Below are 12060 nucleotides of genomic sequence, written 5' to 3' on the forward strand. Positions count from 1 at the left end.
GGCCTTCCCCCCCCCCCCGGCTTCTATCGCCGGCCGGCCCTTCCCCGGGGCCACCTTAACGCCACAGTGGGCGCGCGCGCCCCGGAAGTGGAAGTGAGGTAGGGCCCGTGGGGTGACGGCGAGTGGTGACGTTTCCCTTGTCGGCGGCGGTAGCGGCCGCCGGTGGAGGCTCGCGGTTGCTGCGCAGTGCTGGGTGGCCTCGCCTCGCCTCGGCGGGCTGGGCCCCTCTCCGCCGGCGGACCCCACGCCGTGCTCCCGGTGAGTGCTCCCGACGCCGCCGCCAACTGACTGCGGCCGGTGGCGGTTTCCCGAGGCAAGGCCCCTCGGCCCAAGGCTGGTAGAGAGGGCGGGCGGGCGTCCGGACCCTGTCGGCCGCAGGAACGGGCAGCGGGTCCCATCTCTGGCAGCCCGGGCCGAGCCGGGACCCACGGCCTGCCGAGCCGCTGGGCGGTGGCGCCGCCCCGGCCCCGAGGGAGCGAGCGCTGGGGCTCCTGGGCGAGCCCCCGCCGGCTGCGGCCGGCCCTGGGGGCGCAGGGGGAGAGGCGGGGGCCGGGCGCGCACCTGAGGCTGGGCCGTTACCGGCTTTTACTTTTTCCATGAAAAGGGAGGCTTCAGGCTGTAAGCGGGACAGCTGGTCCCTGCTGCGGCCCGGGGGAGCCGTCCTCCTACTCTGTCAGGTAATCTTAGAAGGTGGAAACTGGTAAGTTGGGGTTGAGTGTTGCTGCAGTAGCTCAAGCTATTTCCACCTGTGAGTCAGCCAGTTTTGGGGCTATAAGACTTAAAGCAGCTCTTAATCCGTGTATGTTTAGTATAACTTTACAGATTTTAAGAAAAAAGAACACTTATTATCTTTCAAACAGATACTATCTTTTAAAACGACTGTTTAAATAGCTGTTATCTAGTAAAAAATACTGTGCATTGAAGAGTACTGCTAGGTTAGCTAGACAAATTTTAGTTAGATGTGTATATGAGATGGACAGGCAGTCTGTCTCTTCAGAGTTGTCTCACTGCAGTTTTGCTGTGGCATAAGAAAACCCCCACTGCTTGTGCTGCCCCGGTATTCCTGAAGTGCCTGCCTTCCAGCAGCAAGTGGAGTGGGCTTGGGGCTCTGTGCAGGAGAAGGATGACCTGGGAGTGCAGCAGTGTGGTGGTGCCCAGGCTGCTTCTGCTGAAGGCAGCTTGGACTGTGCAGAGCTCACAGTCTTGCTCAGCATGAGGCCTGCTTGATACAGCCTGGCTTGTTTGCTGTGGGGCTCTGCCAGGTTTAAATATGTTCAGTGCATTTGCAGAGTGCTGCATCAAAGCTAAAAAGCTTTTCCAGGACTACAGATGCTTTGAACGCAGCATATACGCATTCTGCAGTGCAGTTGCTGCTGCCCTTCTGGCTACCTGCCAACCCAAGCTGACTACCTGCTAAGACAGCTTATGTGACTTCTTGTCTGTAGTGTGGCTCACAACTTGGGTGGGCTGAACCTGAAAAATTACATTAATTTCTATACTTGGTATCCCTTAGTAATTCTGATGGCATATAAATCCTTAATGTGCTGGAGAAAGCAGTTGATACTGAAATGCTTCAACTCATCGCCTTAGCATAGTATGTACATTATTCTATTCTAAGGCTGTGTTGTGGTTTAGCCCCAGTTAGCAACCAAGTACCACGCAGCCGCCCGCTCACTCCCCCCTGGTGGGACGGGGAGAGAATCGGAAGAGTAAAAGTGAGGCAGCTCATGGTTTGAGATAAAGACAGTTTAACAGGTAAAGCAAAAGATGCGCGCGGAAGCAAAGCAAAACAAGGAATTCATTCCCTCCTTCCCACGGGCAGGCAGGTGCTCAGCCATCTCCAGGAAAGCAGGGCTCCATCACATGTTAACAGTTACTTGGGAAGACAAACACAATTACTCCAAACGTCCCCCCTTCCTTCTTCTTCCCCCAGCTTTATATACTGAGCATGACGTCATATAGTATGGAATATCCCGTTGGTCAGTTTGGGTCAGCTGTCCCGGCTGTGTCCCCTCCCAGCTTCTTGTGCACCTGGCAGAGCACGGGGAGCTGAAAAAGTCCTTGACCAGTGTAACTGCTACTTACCAACAACAAAAACATCTCCACATTATCACCGCTGTTTCCAGCAAAAATCCAAAATATAGTCTCATACTAGCTACTACGAAGAAATTTAACTCTATCCCAGCTGAAACAAGGACAGGCTGTTGGAAGAAGCTTTTGGAGTTCTGTAGAGGTAACATTTGTTTATTAGGACATAATTAACTTTCTGTATTTGGAGATATGTAGAACTCTGGAAACTAATTTTAAATACTGAATGTTTACCTGGGTGCTGTATGTGTACCCGTATCATCCTATTAAATTTCTTGGATATGAGAGCTAAGTGTTCTTAAGTTTTGTCCGTGGCTGCAGTTTTAGCAGCTCAAAGCTTACTGAGATGCAATACTATTTTAAAAGGGATTTTTTTGGCATTATTTTGATTTTAATGGGAAACGAGCTTGAACATTTTGAACATCTGGTTTGCTGACACTCTTTGGTAGATTATGTAGATGATAGTGCTTTTTTCAGATTTCTTCTGCAAGAATGTCACTTGTATGCCCTGTAAGGAAAACCTGGAGTTTTTCCACTTCAGGTATCAGGTAGAAGTCTTATTCCAGCAAAGTAAGGAGTCGGACATTCATATCTGTTCATGTACTTATCTGCAAATATTTTGCAGGCAGAGTTCTTCAGGAAGCATAGAATAATCTTTTATGAAATATCGACATGTCATGGTAGTGAATGTCACTTTGGAATTGCCTGTACATTCAGTGTACTTTAAATCTACAATGTGTGAATATATATATAAGGAGACAGACATTCATATCTGTTTGTGTACTGATCTGCAAATTTCAGGGAGAGACTGGTTTTTCCAATGAAGCCATTAAAAAAATACAACATGAATTTTGCTTATTAAAACACAAGTATGCTCACAGGTTTACTAAAAGGAGAAATTCGGTTTGATTTAGCATAAGGTAGAGAAAATAGAACTGATCAGTAATGTTCTATTTTGCTAGCAAAAAGTTTTGCTTCTGACGATACTGTCTTTGCAAGATGCAGAGCTTCTAGGCTATTCTGCTTGATTTTAGTCTGCCACGTAGCATATTGCTGATAAGAAGATAAAAAGCAATCAGCATTCTTTCTGGAAGTCTGTCTGGACTGTTTTTTCATGGTGAATTCAATGCATGAATATTCCAGACAGGAAAATACTTCCTAATTGCAGTGTGGCATCTCTGTTTTTAAGTAGGCCATCGGGATAGCCTAAAATTAACTTCAGGCCAATATTTGCTAAAAATAACTCTAAAAAAAGTAAAGTCTGTGCGCTTTCTGGAATGCAAAGCAGATTTCTTAACCCAAAAAGTACTGGAATAATTAATTTGCAAAGGCATAGCTTAACTAGTTTTAAATTTAATTTTTAATTGTTTTCTAGATTCTTCTGAGTTGTACTTGAAGCCGCCAAAATGGTTCTAGCAGATCTCGGAAGAAAAATAACTTCAGCATTACGCTCACTGAGCAACGCCACGATTATCAATGAAGAGGTATGTAGTACGTGTATGTGATGGCACTAACGGTTAGAAAGCAGAGCTCTGAGAAGTTGTCAAAGGCTGATGAGAAGATGGAAGTAGGTTGATGTTACCCTGAAGCTCTCTTCTTCCTTCAGGTAGAATTTCTAACTAGAGGTTTTAACTCCCTGATAGTACTGCCAAAACTTAGAACCAGATTTAGACATGTATGATCACTTCAGGCATAGTGGGTCCCACAGTCAAAGGGTCCTTGAGCCTGGTGGCTGTGCTTAACGGAGATTAGTGCTCGCTAATGAGGTGAACGCTGGAGGAGGTGATAAGTGCCGAAGTGTGGGTGGAAAGTAGACAGTGGGACTACTTAGAATGATCTGATGTGTGTGTAGCCAGACTATGGAGATGTGTACTAGGCTGCTAGAAGCTGAAGCATGGAAGAACAAATACCTTTCAGTGTGAACTTTGCTGTCTGAAATGTGAGGGTTATATTATGTTTGCTGCCCTTATATTCAAGTCAATACAGTGTGTGGTTCTGGAAGCTGTTTGACTTGGTATAGTCTTTATTTTCTTTAATTAAGAATTTTCAACTATGAATCTGTTATATGGACTGAAAAGCAAGATGCAAAACTAACTGATGTGATGGCTTAGAAGTGCCTCTGAATAAATAAATTGCTAGAAACTCTTCTCAGCTAGGCAGACAGGTGGCTTAAAGTAACTAAAAAGTAGGCTTATCAAGGGTTTTAGGGTTGGAACGTGTGCATAGAGGAAAGGTTTTAACAAATCTTCAGCTGGGAGACAGCAAATCCTTAACCGAATCAAATATAGCACAATTAATTTTTTTTTCAGCAGTAGAAAGCTCCTGCAAGAGCTCAAGCTGTGCAAATGAGGCCAGTTACGCAGGTGTTACTTTCAAGAAAAAAAAAAATCTTTCTGTTCAAGACTTCTCACTTTGAATAGTCTTAGAACTACTAAACTAGGTTCCTGAGGCACCTGTTTGCCTAAAAGGCGTACCCCAGAGCAGCAGTTCATTTCTGCTGAGACTGCAGACAGCAGCATGTCCATCTTGCATTTAAGGAATACTTTTATTTACAGAGATTATGTTAAGAGATTCTTCTGTGGCTTTCTGTTACAGCTGTCTCTAAGGAGTACCTGTTGGGAAGTTTAGGAATTCTTGCTACCATCCGAGCTGTTGCTGTCCTTAATGCAATAGGGTGCATTCTGTGTTACTTTGTTACCGTGTACATATTGCAAATTGAGGACCCTTCTTTTCCAGTATTACTTTTTCAGATTTAAATTGCGTTTACATAAGAACAAATGCATAGACTTTTTGTGCGGCAGGCAACATAATGATAGGACTGGATACATGTAATTTGCAGAAGCTTTGGTTACATCATAAATATACTTTCACATTCATGTTTTTAACTAATTCTGGCCTAGTCAAAACTGCATTTTATAAAAACATTTTTCCTTTCCAAAGGTTTTAAATGCTATGTTAAAAGAAGTATGTACAGCATTACTGGAAGCTGATGTTAATATTAAACTTGTGAAGCAACTCAGAGAAAATGTCAAGTAAGTGAAATCATCAAAATGCATTTAACTTCTAACATTTCTAAAAGTTGTAATTTGACGTTACAGAAGAATAACGAACTTCTGACTTTATATGGTTTTCTTAGACACACCCAGTTTATCTTTAACAGGAAAATACAGTTTGAACTAAATGTCTAGCCAGTTCCATCAAAAGGACCTGAAAGTTTAGCCAGTTATTGCTGTTTTAGGCTTGTTTCAAAAAAACTGTTGCTGTTATCAGTTGAGTGGTATGATAAACAAGTTCTGTGTTAGTTCCTAGACACCTCATCTTCATGTGTTATGTGGTGGATATAGATATATCTGTGTACATGACCAGTACCATTACTGTGGCTATTTTCAGATGTATAATTCAAGTAGATGCAAGTATTTCAGAAACCTGGTTTTGTCCTGCATACAGCAATAATGTCTCCAATGCATGCCTCTTCTTAAATACATCCTATCTGAAAACTCAAGGCAAATAAGAGTGCTGTTCCAGTTGCAAAGATTTCATTTATTACTAGGTTACTAGGTTAAAGTGATGCTTTAAGTTATACTAGTGTTTCATCGTTTTCCTAAACTCAGGTCTGCAATTGACCTTGAAGAAATGGCATCTGGCCTTAACAAAAGAAAAATGATACAGCATGCTGTCTTTAAGGAACTTGTTAAGGTAGGACTTAAATTCTATGTTATGTCACTTTTCTTGTAGTGGCTGTGGAAGCAGGACAGTAGCAAGCCAAGCTTTAAGGTTATTGTGTGGTGCTTACAGTTATGTTTTCTGTTGTAAGGCTACTTACTACTGTAAACACTAGTATTTTTCTGATCAAAATGACTTCCTGGGCATCTCTCAGACTAACCTTGATTTAAGCTTCAAATCCAGCTATTCTTACTCTTCAACTAAAATCTAAAGACAAAATAAGGGTAAAGTACTATTATCTTCTGGACTCCCTTTGGTTGTCCCAGAAACACACCTTTGCTACCCAAATGAAGACTTGTTCGAACTGCTTGTAAACCTTTCAAAAAGCGTTAGGTAAAAACCCAGCAATTCGTGGCAATGTTTCTCTTTAATCTGCCTGCTTGGTCAGATCAGCACCCGGGTATCGGTATTCTGTCCTTTTTGCAGTTAACAGTATAGTCTTCTGTTCTTCTGTAGTCTGTGTCCACCCATATGGTGGCTCTCTGAAATGTACGTACCTTTTGGTCATTCCAGAAGTGAGGCAGCAACCCTAAGAAGCCTTCTGTACTCTAGGATTCTCACCAGAAGAGGTCCATCTTGAGCGGTGATGGTGGGGTGGACATCAAGTTTCTGTGTTGTTACATCTATAAGCCACCCTGACTTCAGTGCTTGATGTTAGAAAGAAATTATTAGTGTTACTGTTACAGAGTTATTATGCATAACACAATATACTATAGATATCTGGACACACTGTGTGCTTCTGAAATTCAGTTCTGCAACATATGTTCTGCTTTGTTCTATAGCTTGTAGATCCTGGAGTGAAAGCATGGACACCTACCAAAGGAAAACAGAATATTATAATGTTCGTTGGTTTGCAGGGAAGTGGTAAAACAACAACCTGTTCAAAGGTAACTTGCACTGAATCTGTTTGTGTGGGTTTTTTTTTCTTGGGGGTAGGGGTGGTCATTCGATTCCTTTGGTAGGATTTGCTTGTGATCTGTGCTCTTCCTGTTAGTAGGAAAGTACTAACTGATTACAATATAGAGGTATTTTTGTAGTGTGGTTTCTGAGATGAGATGAACGACCGATTCTTTTGGGGCAATTTATGGCTTGTAGGACTTCCTTCAAGAGTTTTTTTTAAACTAAACTCTTGATGAAACAGTGCTAAATATGGATAAAGATTCTTTCTATTCCTTGTTTTCTGGGTTTAAGACTAGTACTATGAATGGAACCTGTCTCATTCCGTTACCTATTTAGGGAAACGAGTGGAACTTGGTCCCTGTGTCAGGTATCTCAGTTAAGTGTGAGTGGGTGGTATGAAACCTGTTCTAGCCCCAAATTAATTGAGGAAATTTGGATCTGTATCTTAAAGCTAAAAAAGAATGCTGTGAATCAACACTTAACCTACTTATAATGGAGGTTGGGAGGAAAAATTATCCTGTGGAAAAAGACTGATGCATCTTTGTTGGTTTTTTTAGTCATCTGCTTCTGAGATTCACACATAGGCTACACCGAATATTTCACTGCCTGATTTCATAACTTTCCTAGTGCTTCTGTAGGAGAACTATATTTTGGAAGCTTGTCTTTGGTAAATGAAATGTTCTATGGATGTATGTTATACCAGTGAAGCTGAGTGTTACAGGAAAGTAAGGATTCCATCTGTTGCTTTAAACCATGTCCTTGCAGTGGAAATATCTTTGTTCCTCTGGAAGCACAAAAACAAAGAGCTGTACAAGTTGTAGCCGTTGCAGTACTTAATATTGAAGTAATTACTGCTTTGGGTAGTTTCTAAAAGCTAGTCCTCTCTGCAGTACTAACAGTAAACAGAACTGAGGAGTTAGTGAAGTGGGAACTGGAATTATTTGTAGTCATTCCTAGCCCAGGAAACTGAAATCAGAACCAGAATTGAGCAGCTGTTTTCATCTTGCCATTAATAATATACTTTTCTAAATAATGGAGATGCTAACACTTGATACTTGTACAGTGCTACTAAGTGGTCTCAGCTATAGGAAGGCTGGCTTGACTTTTTGTTCTATGTACTTCAGTAACTTACTCATGCTTCCTAGTGGGATTTTGGTGTGACTAGTTGTTTTGGATTTCTTTTCACAGTTAGCATACTTCTATCAGAGGAAAGGTTGGAAGACATGTTTAATATGTGCAGACACATACAGAGCAGGTAATAGTCTTTAATGATGTGGTTCTTTATCTCTAATACTTACAGATTTTTTTAAATAGTCCCTTGACTATACCTGTCTTACAGGTGCTTTTGACCAGTTAAAGCAGAACGCCACGAAAGCAAGAATTCCCTTTTATGGGAGGTAAGCGTCTTCCAGAATCAGTTTGGAGAACAACTCAACTCCAACGATATATTGTCCCTTATCGAACATCTCACACTAAGCCCCATTAAGTGTTGCCTAATTACTTAAATTCTCTTATAATATTTGTTCTGATCAGATGAAAATCGTGCCTATTTCAGTATATTGTCTGCCTGCAGTAGCAGGCAGGGATAGTGTAAGAAGAGATCAGGGGGATAACTCACTAGAACATTCTCTCAGCATATAACAGTTTATAGGCCTCTACCAAACACATCCAGATTTTGAGGAAGTGTCCTTACAGATCAAATGATTTTTGGACCCTTAATTCTTATTGTCAAGTAGGGGCAGCAGTAGACCTGAAATAGTCTATATAAAAGCAGTAAATAACTTTCCTCTAAGCTTCACTGGAGGTGTACTGTCTAGGTGCTCAGTTAAATCTTATTTCAGAGAACAGCTAGTAGAACTTAGTGCAGTCTTCAGCAGGTGAGACAGACAGTCCCTTGTGCTTCGGTTCACTGAGGAGTAAAGGGAAATTGATTAGGAAGGCATATTTTTTAAACAATTTTTGCTTGACATAAGAGGACGTCCCTACTGAAATCCAGATAGATTTATAGTTAACAAGTTTACAGTCAAGTAATGAAAGTTTGAATTAGTTTCTTCGGAAACAAAGAATTGCTTTTATATATAGATAGATGTTTCTCTTTGTGATCAGTTATACAGAAATGGATCCTGTAATTATTGCCTCAGAAGGTGTTGAGAAATTCAAGAATGAAAACTTCGAAATAATAATTGTTGATACAAGTGGACGTCACAAACAGGAAGACTCTTTGTTTGAAGAGATGTTACAAGTTGCTAATGCCATAGTGAGTAGTTTCAAGAAATACAGTAATTTCTCTTACAGTAATTTGACTACAATTCATTTATGTTTATCTCCTAATGTTCTATGTGGATTTTGCTCCTCTGGAATGCATCAGCACTCCAGAGAATGTATTAGAAATTAAAAACACATATGAATAAACAAGGCTGGATGATCAGTGCTTGCTAGTCCTCTGTCATTTTTAATTCTTGTCTGTAATTCAAGAATGCTTGCACATAACTAGACTACTGTTGCTGATTTAGCTTTTGCTTTTCAGGATTGAGAAATTAGATAAAGGAATCAGTCTGATCTGTGTTCCTGCGGCTATGTGTATTACGTTTTCTGTGGTTGTCATGAATAATCGCTCTAAAATAGAGGTGATGGGATAAATGTCAACAGTTCTGATATGTAAATGAAGCTGGTGTTTCTTGTATGGGTGTAAAAAGCCTGGCTATTTTTCTTGCTTCTGTGGTCTTGCATGACAATATGACACATCCAGCACAACTCCTGCTAATGGCTAACTTGTTTTCAGAGGAATGGGTGTCTTAAAGCTCTTAATGTAAAAATGAATGGAAGATGTCATTAGCCATTAATTGCTTGTTAGATACTAATGAGCTTACTGTCTCGGATTATGGCTAAAATCACTCAAAATATAATAACTGTAAACCTATTAAATTTTAGTGTTCTGTGTTGTAGATAAGTCTTTCACATAGTAATACAGCATCAGAGTTTTCAAATGGTCCTTAGACAATACTGTTCATAAACCAATTGCCCTTTTGCTTTAAACTGCACAGCCTTTATATACTTACTGTTATTGCAGTAAGTTCTGCTGGTGAATATAATGTGTGAACACTGCTTAAGAAAGCAGGAAATGATTATTTTGTGTATCTCTCTTTTCTCCTAGCAACCAGATAACATTGTGTATGTGATGGATGCTTCCATTGGCCAAGCTTGTGAAGCTCAAGCTAAAGCTTTCAAAGATAAAGTAGATGTAGCTTCTGTTATTGTTACTAAGCTCGATGGACATGCAAAAGGAGGTGGAGCTCTTAGTGCGTAAGTATTGCGACATAATAGCATCCAACATCTGGCCATGCATGGACAACCACGGAGTATGTTAGTGTCTCTAAGAAACCTGTCCTGCGAAATGGTCAGTGTTACGCTTCACAGAGTCTGAGATTTAAGTTGGTAACAGTTACATTCTTACTGTACTTCTGGTGGATAAGATCACCCATTGATACTTAATGTCAGTCAGAATCAGATATTATGATATGGTTCCAATACAGTAGTATGTATTGTCACATGTCATGCTGATGTCTTTAGAGTACAGCATCAAGTGATTATACTTATTGCATTTTGTGTATGAGTTTTTACCAAAAACATAGATTTGGACTTGATAGATATGGCTTACCCTAAAAGTTTTGCTTCTCATTTAATGCTCAAGATTTTTTTCCAAAAGGGGAAGAACTCTAGCTAGTCATACCTAATGTCCTTAAAACTGCAATGCAAGTCAAACTTCTGGATTGCCAGTGCCCAACAATTTGGTAAAAAATTACTCTGCAGTCATACGTTCCCTGAATTCCATCCTTGTTGGACTTCCTATATGCTGTATCTTGACAGACTCTATTGACTGGAAAACCTTACATTTTATCTTCAGCCTTATATGTTGGCATGTCAGCCTAATCTCCAGCTGTGTTTCAATGATACAGTTTGTATGGAGCTGAGACAATTTGTCAAAACAGTCAAAGTTAACTGACACCAGCTTACTAAATCACTGTCTGACTTTGATCTCATGGCAGTTTAAGAACTCTAACACTTACGTATTTTGCTGTTATTTATAGCATAGCGTAGTGATGGAAAACTCCACTTAAGAGCAAAATGAAAATACTGAAAGTTTGTTCCAGTATTCATGAGCTTGTTTATATGTGTTAAGTCTGCTGTGTTTTCTCTATACTCTCTGTAGAGTGGAAGCTGAGTTCATCTAAAAGCTAGTGCCAGTGATTGATTGGTGAAAAGGTTATGATTTTTCTTATGTCTAAGCTTTTTTTGTGTTGTTAAATGACATTGCTGTCTGTTGGAGGAGGTACCTGGAAGAAAAAGTAATAAATGCCTGTCTCACCTGACTTCCCAATATCAGGATAAAGTAGAGATGATTTATTTTCTCTCTTTCAAGTTTCTTAAACTCAGCAATGAAAATAAGCAACTTCTATTTTGGTTGATGATTTTTCAAAGCAGAGTTTATATTTTGCAAAGTACTAATTTGAGAAACATCTTGTCAGTTACTCCCAGCTACCCATCTTAGATGCTGGATGTTTTTGCGTTAATAGTTTGAGGAGTAAGAAAGATACTTCTGAGAGGATGCATTGTGTTGATGATGCCTAGCTGGTTATGTTAATAGGTGGTACAAATGATGGGTGAGTTTTGAGAGGCCATTTCATAAAATATGTTTTACTGCAGAGTTGCTGCCACAAAGAGTCCTATTATTTTTATTGGAACTGGCGAACACATAGATGACTTTGAACCCTTTAAAACACAGCCTTTCATCAGCAAACTGCTTGGTATGTACTATGTACAACTGTACTTGAAAGACACTTTGAATTGGATAACTGAAAGCCAAAGCATCATTTTTTTTAATGCCATCTTCAGAGCTTTTTTTCTTCCTCCCCCCCAGGTATGGGTGATATTGAAGGATTAATAGATAAAGTAAATGAGTTAAAGTTGGATGATAATGAAGCACTCATAGAAAAGCTCAAACATGGTAAGTTATTCCAAGGCCTCAATAGCAGGTAGTATTACCATGACCTAATCATGGCAGGTTGTCTCAGGGATGTAGACCGCTGAGTTAATTTGTTATACATGTGCATAGTGAAGAATGGTTGCTATTCCTCTAATAAATGTGGCAGGCAAGTAGATTGAGTTATGTTTTTCAAGGGAGAAGTCTGTCAGACTATAACTGTCTATAACTGCAGAATAACTAGCTTAACTCCTAAGTGTGTGCCATCTAAAATGGTTTAGCGGTATAACAGTGGAGGGTTATTTATCTACTTACCTATGTGGTATAGTATTTACCTTGTAAATATAAAGAATAATAACTGAAAAAGG

General features: G+C 40.3%; 1 protein-coding gene across 3 annotated transcripts in view; it reads left to right on the top strand.

Annotated features, from left to right (window-relative positions):
* The first annotated feature begins 83 nt into the window (after positions 1-83).
* The window catches only part of LOC104048122 (signal recognition particle subunit SRP54), a 37777-nt gene continuing 25800 nt past the window's right edge, over positions 84-12060 (top strand). The window contains exons 1-12 of one of the 3 annotated variants that reach the window (XM_064460253.1): positions 89-258; positions 1934-2233; positions 3464-3572; positions 5029-5120; positions 5700-5784; positions 6594-6698; positions 7900-7966; positions 8051-8108; positions 8818-8968; positions 9866-10014; positions 11416-11516; positions 11630-11716. In XM_064460253.1, the coding sequence (XP_064316323.1) occupies positions 3495-3572; positions 5029-5120; positions 5700-5784; positions 6594-6698; positions 7900-7966; positions 8051-8108; positions 8818-8968; positions 9866-10014; positions 11416-11516; positions 11630-11716 (973 nt within the window). In that variant the 5' untranslated portion in view covers positions 89-258; positions 1934-2233; positions 3464-3494. Of the gene's footprint in view, positions 259-1933; positions 2234-3463; positions 3573-5028; positions 5121-5699; positions 5785-6593; positions 6699-7899; positions 7967-8050; positions 8109-8817; positions 8969-9865; positions 10015-11415; positions 11517-11629; positions 11717-12060 lie in introns of all 3 variants that reach the window. The other 2 variants (XM_064460256.1, XM_064460252.1) reach the window with 2 other exon arrangements.

The sequence above is a fragment of the Phalacrocorax carbo genome, chromosome 9, assembly GCF_963921805.1.
Source record: "Phalacrocorax carbo chromosome 9, bPhaCar2.1, whole genome shotgun sequence".
Lineage (NCBI taxonomy): Eukaryota > Metazoa > Chordata > Aves > Suliformes > Phalacrocoracidae > Phalacrocorax > Phalacrocorax carbo.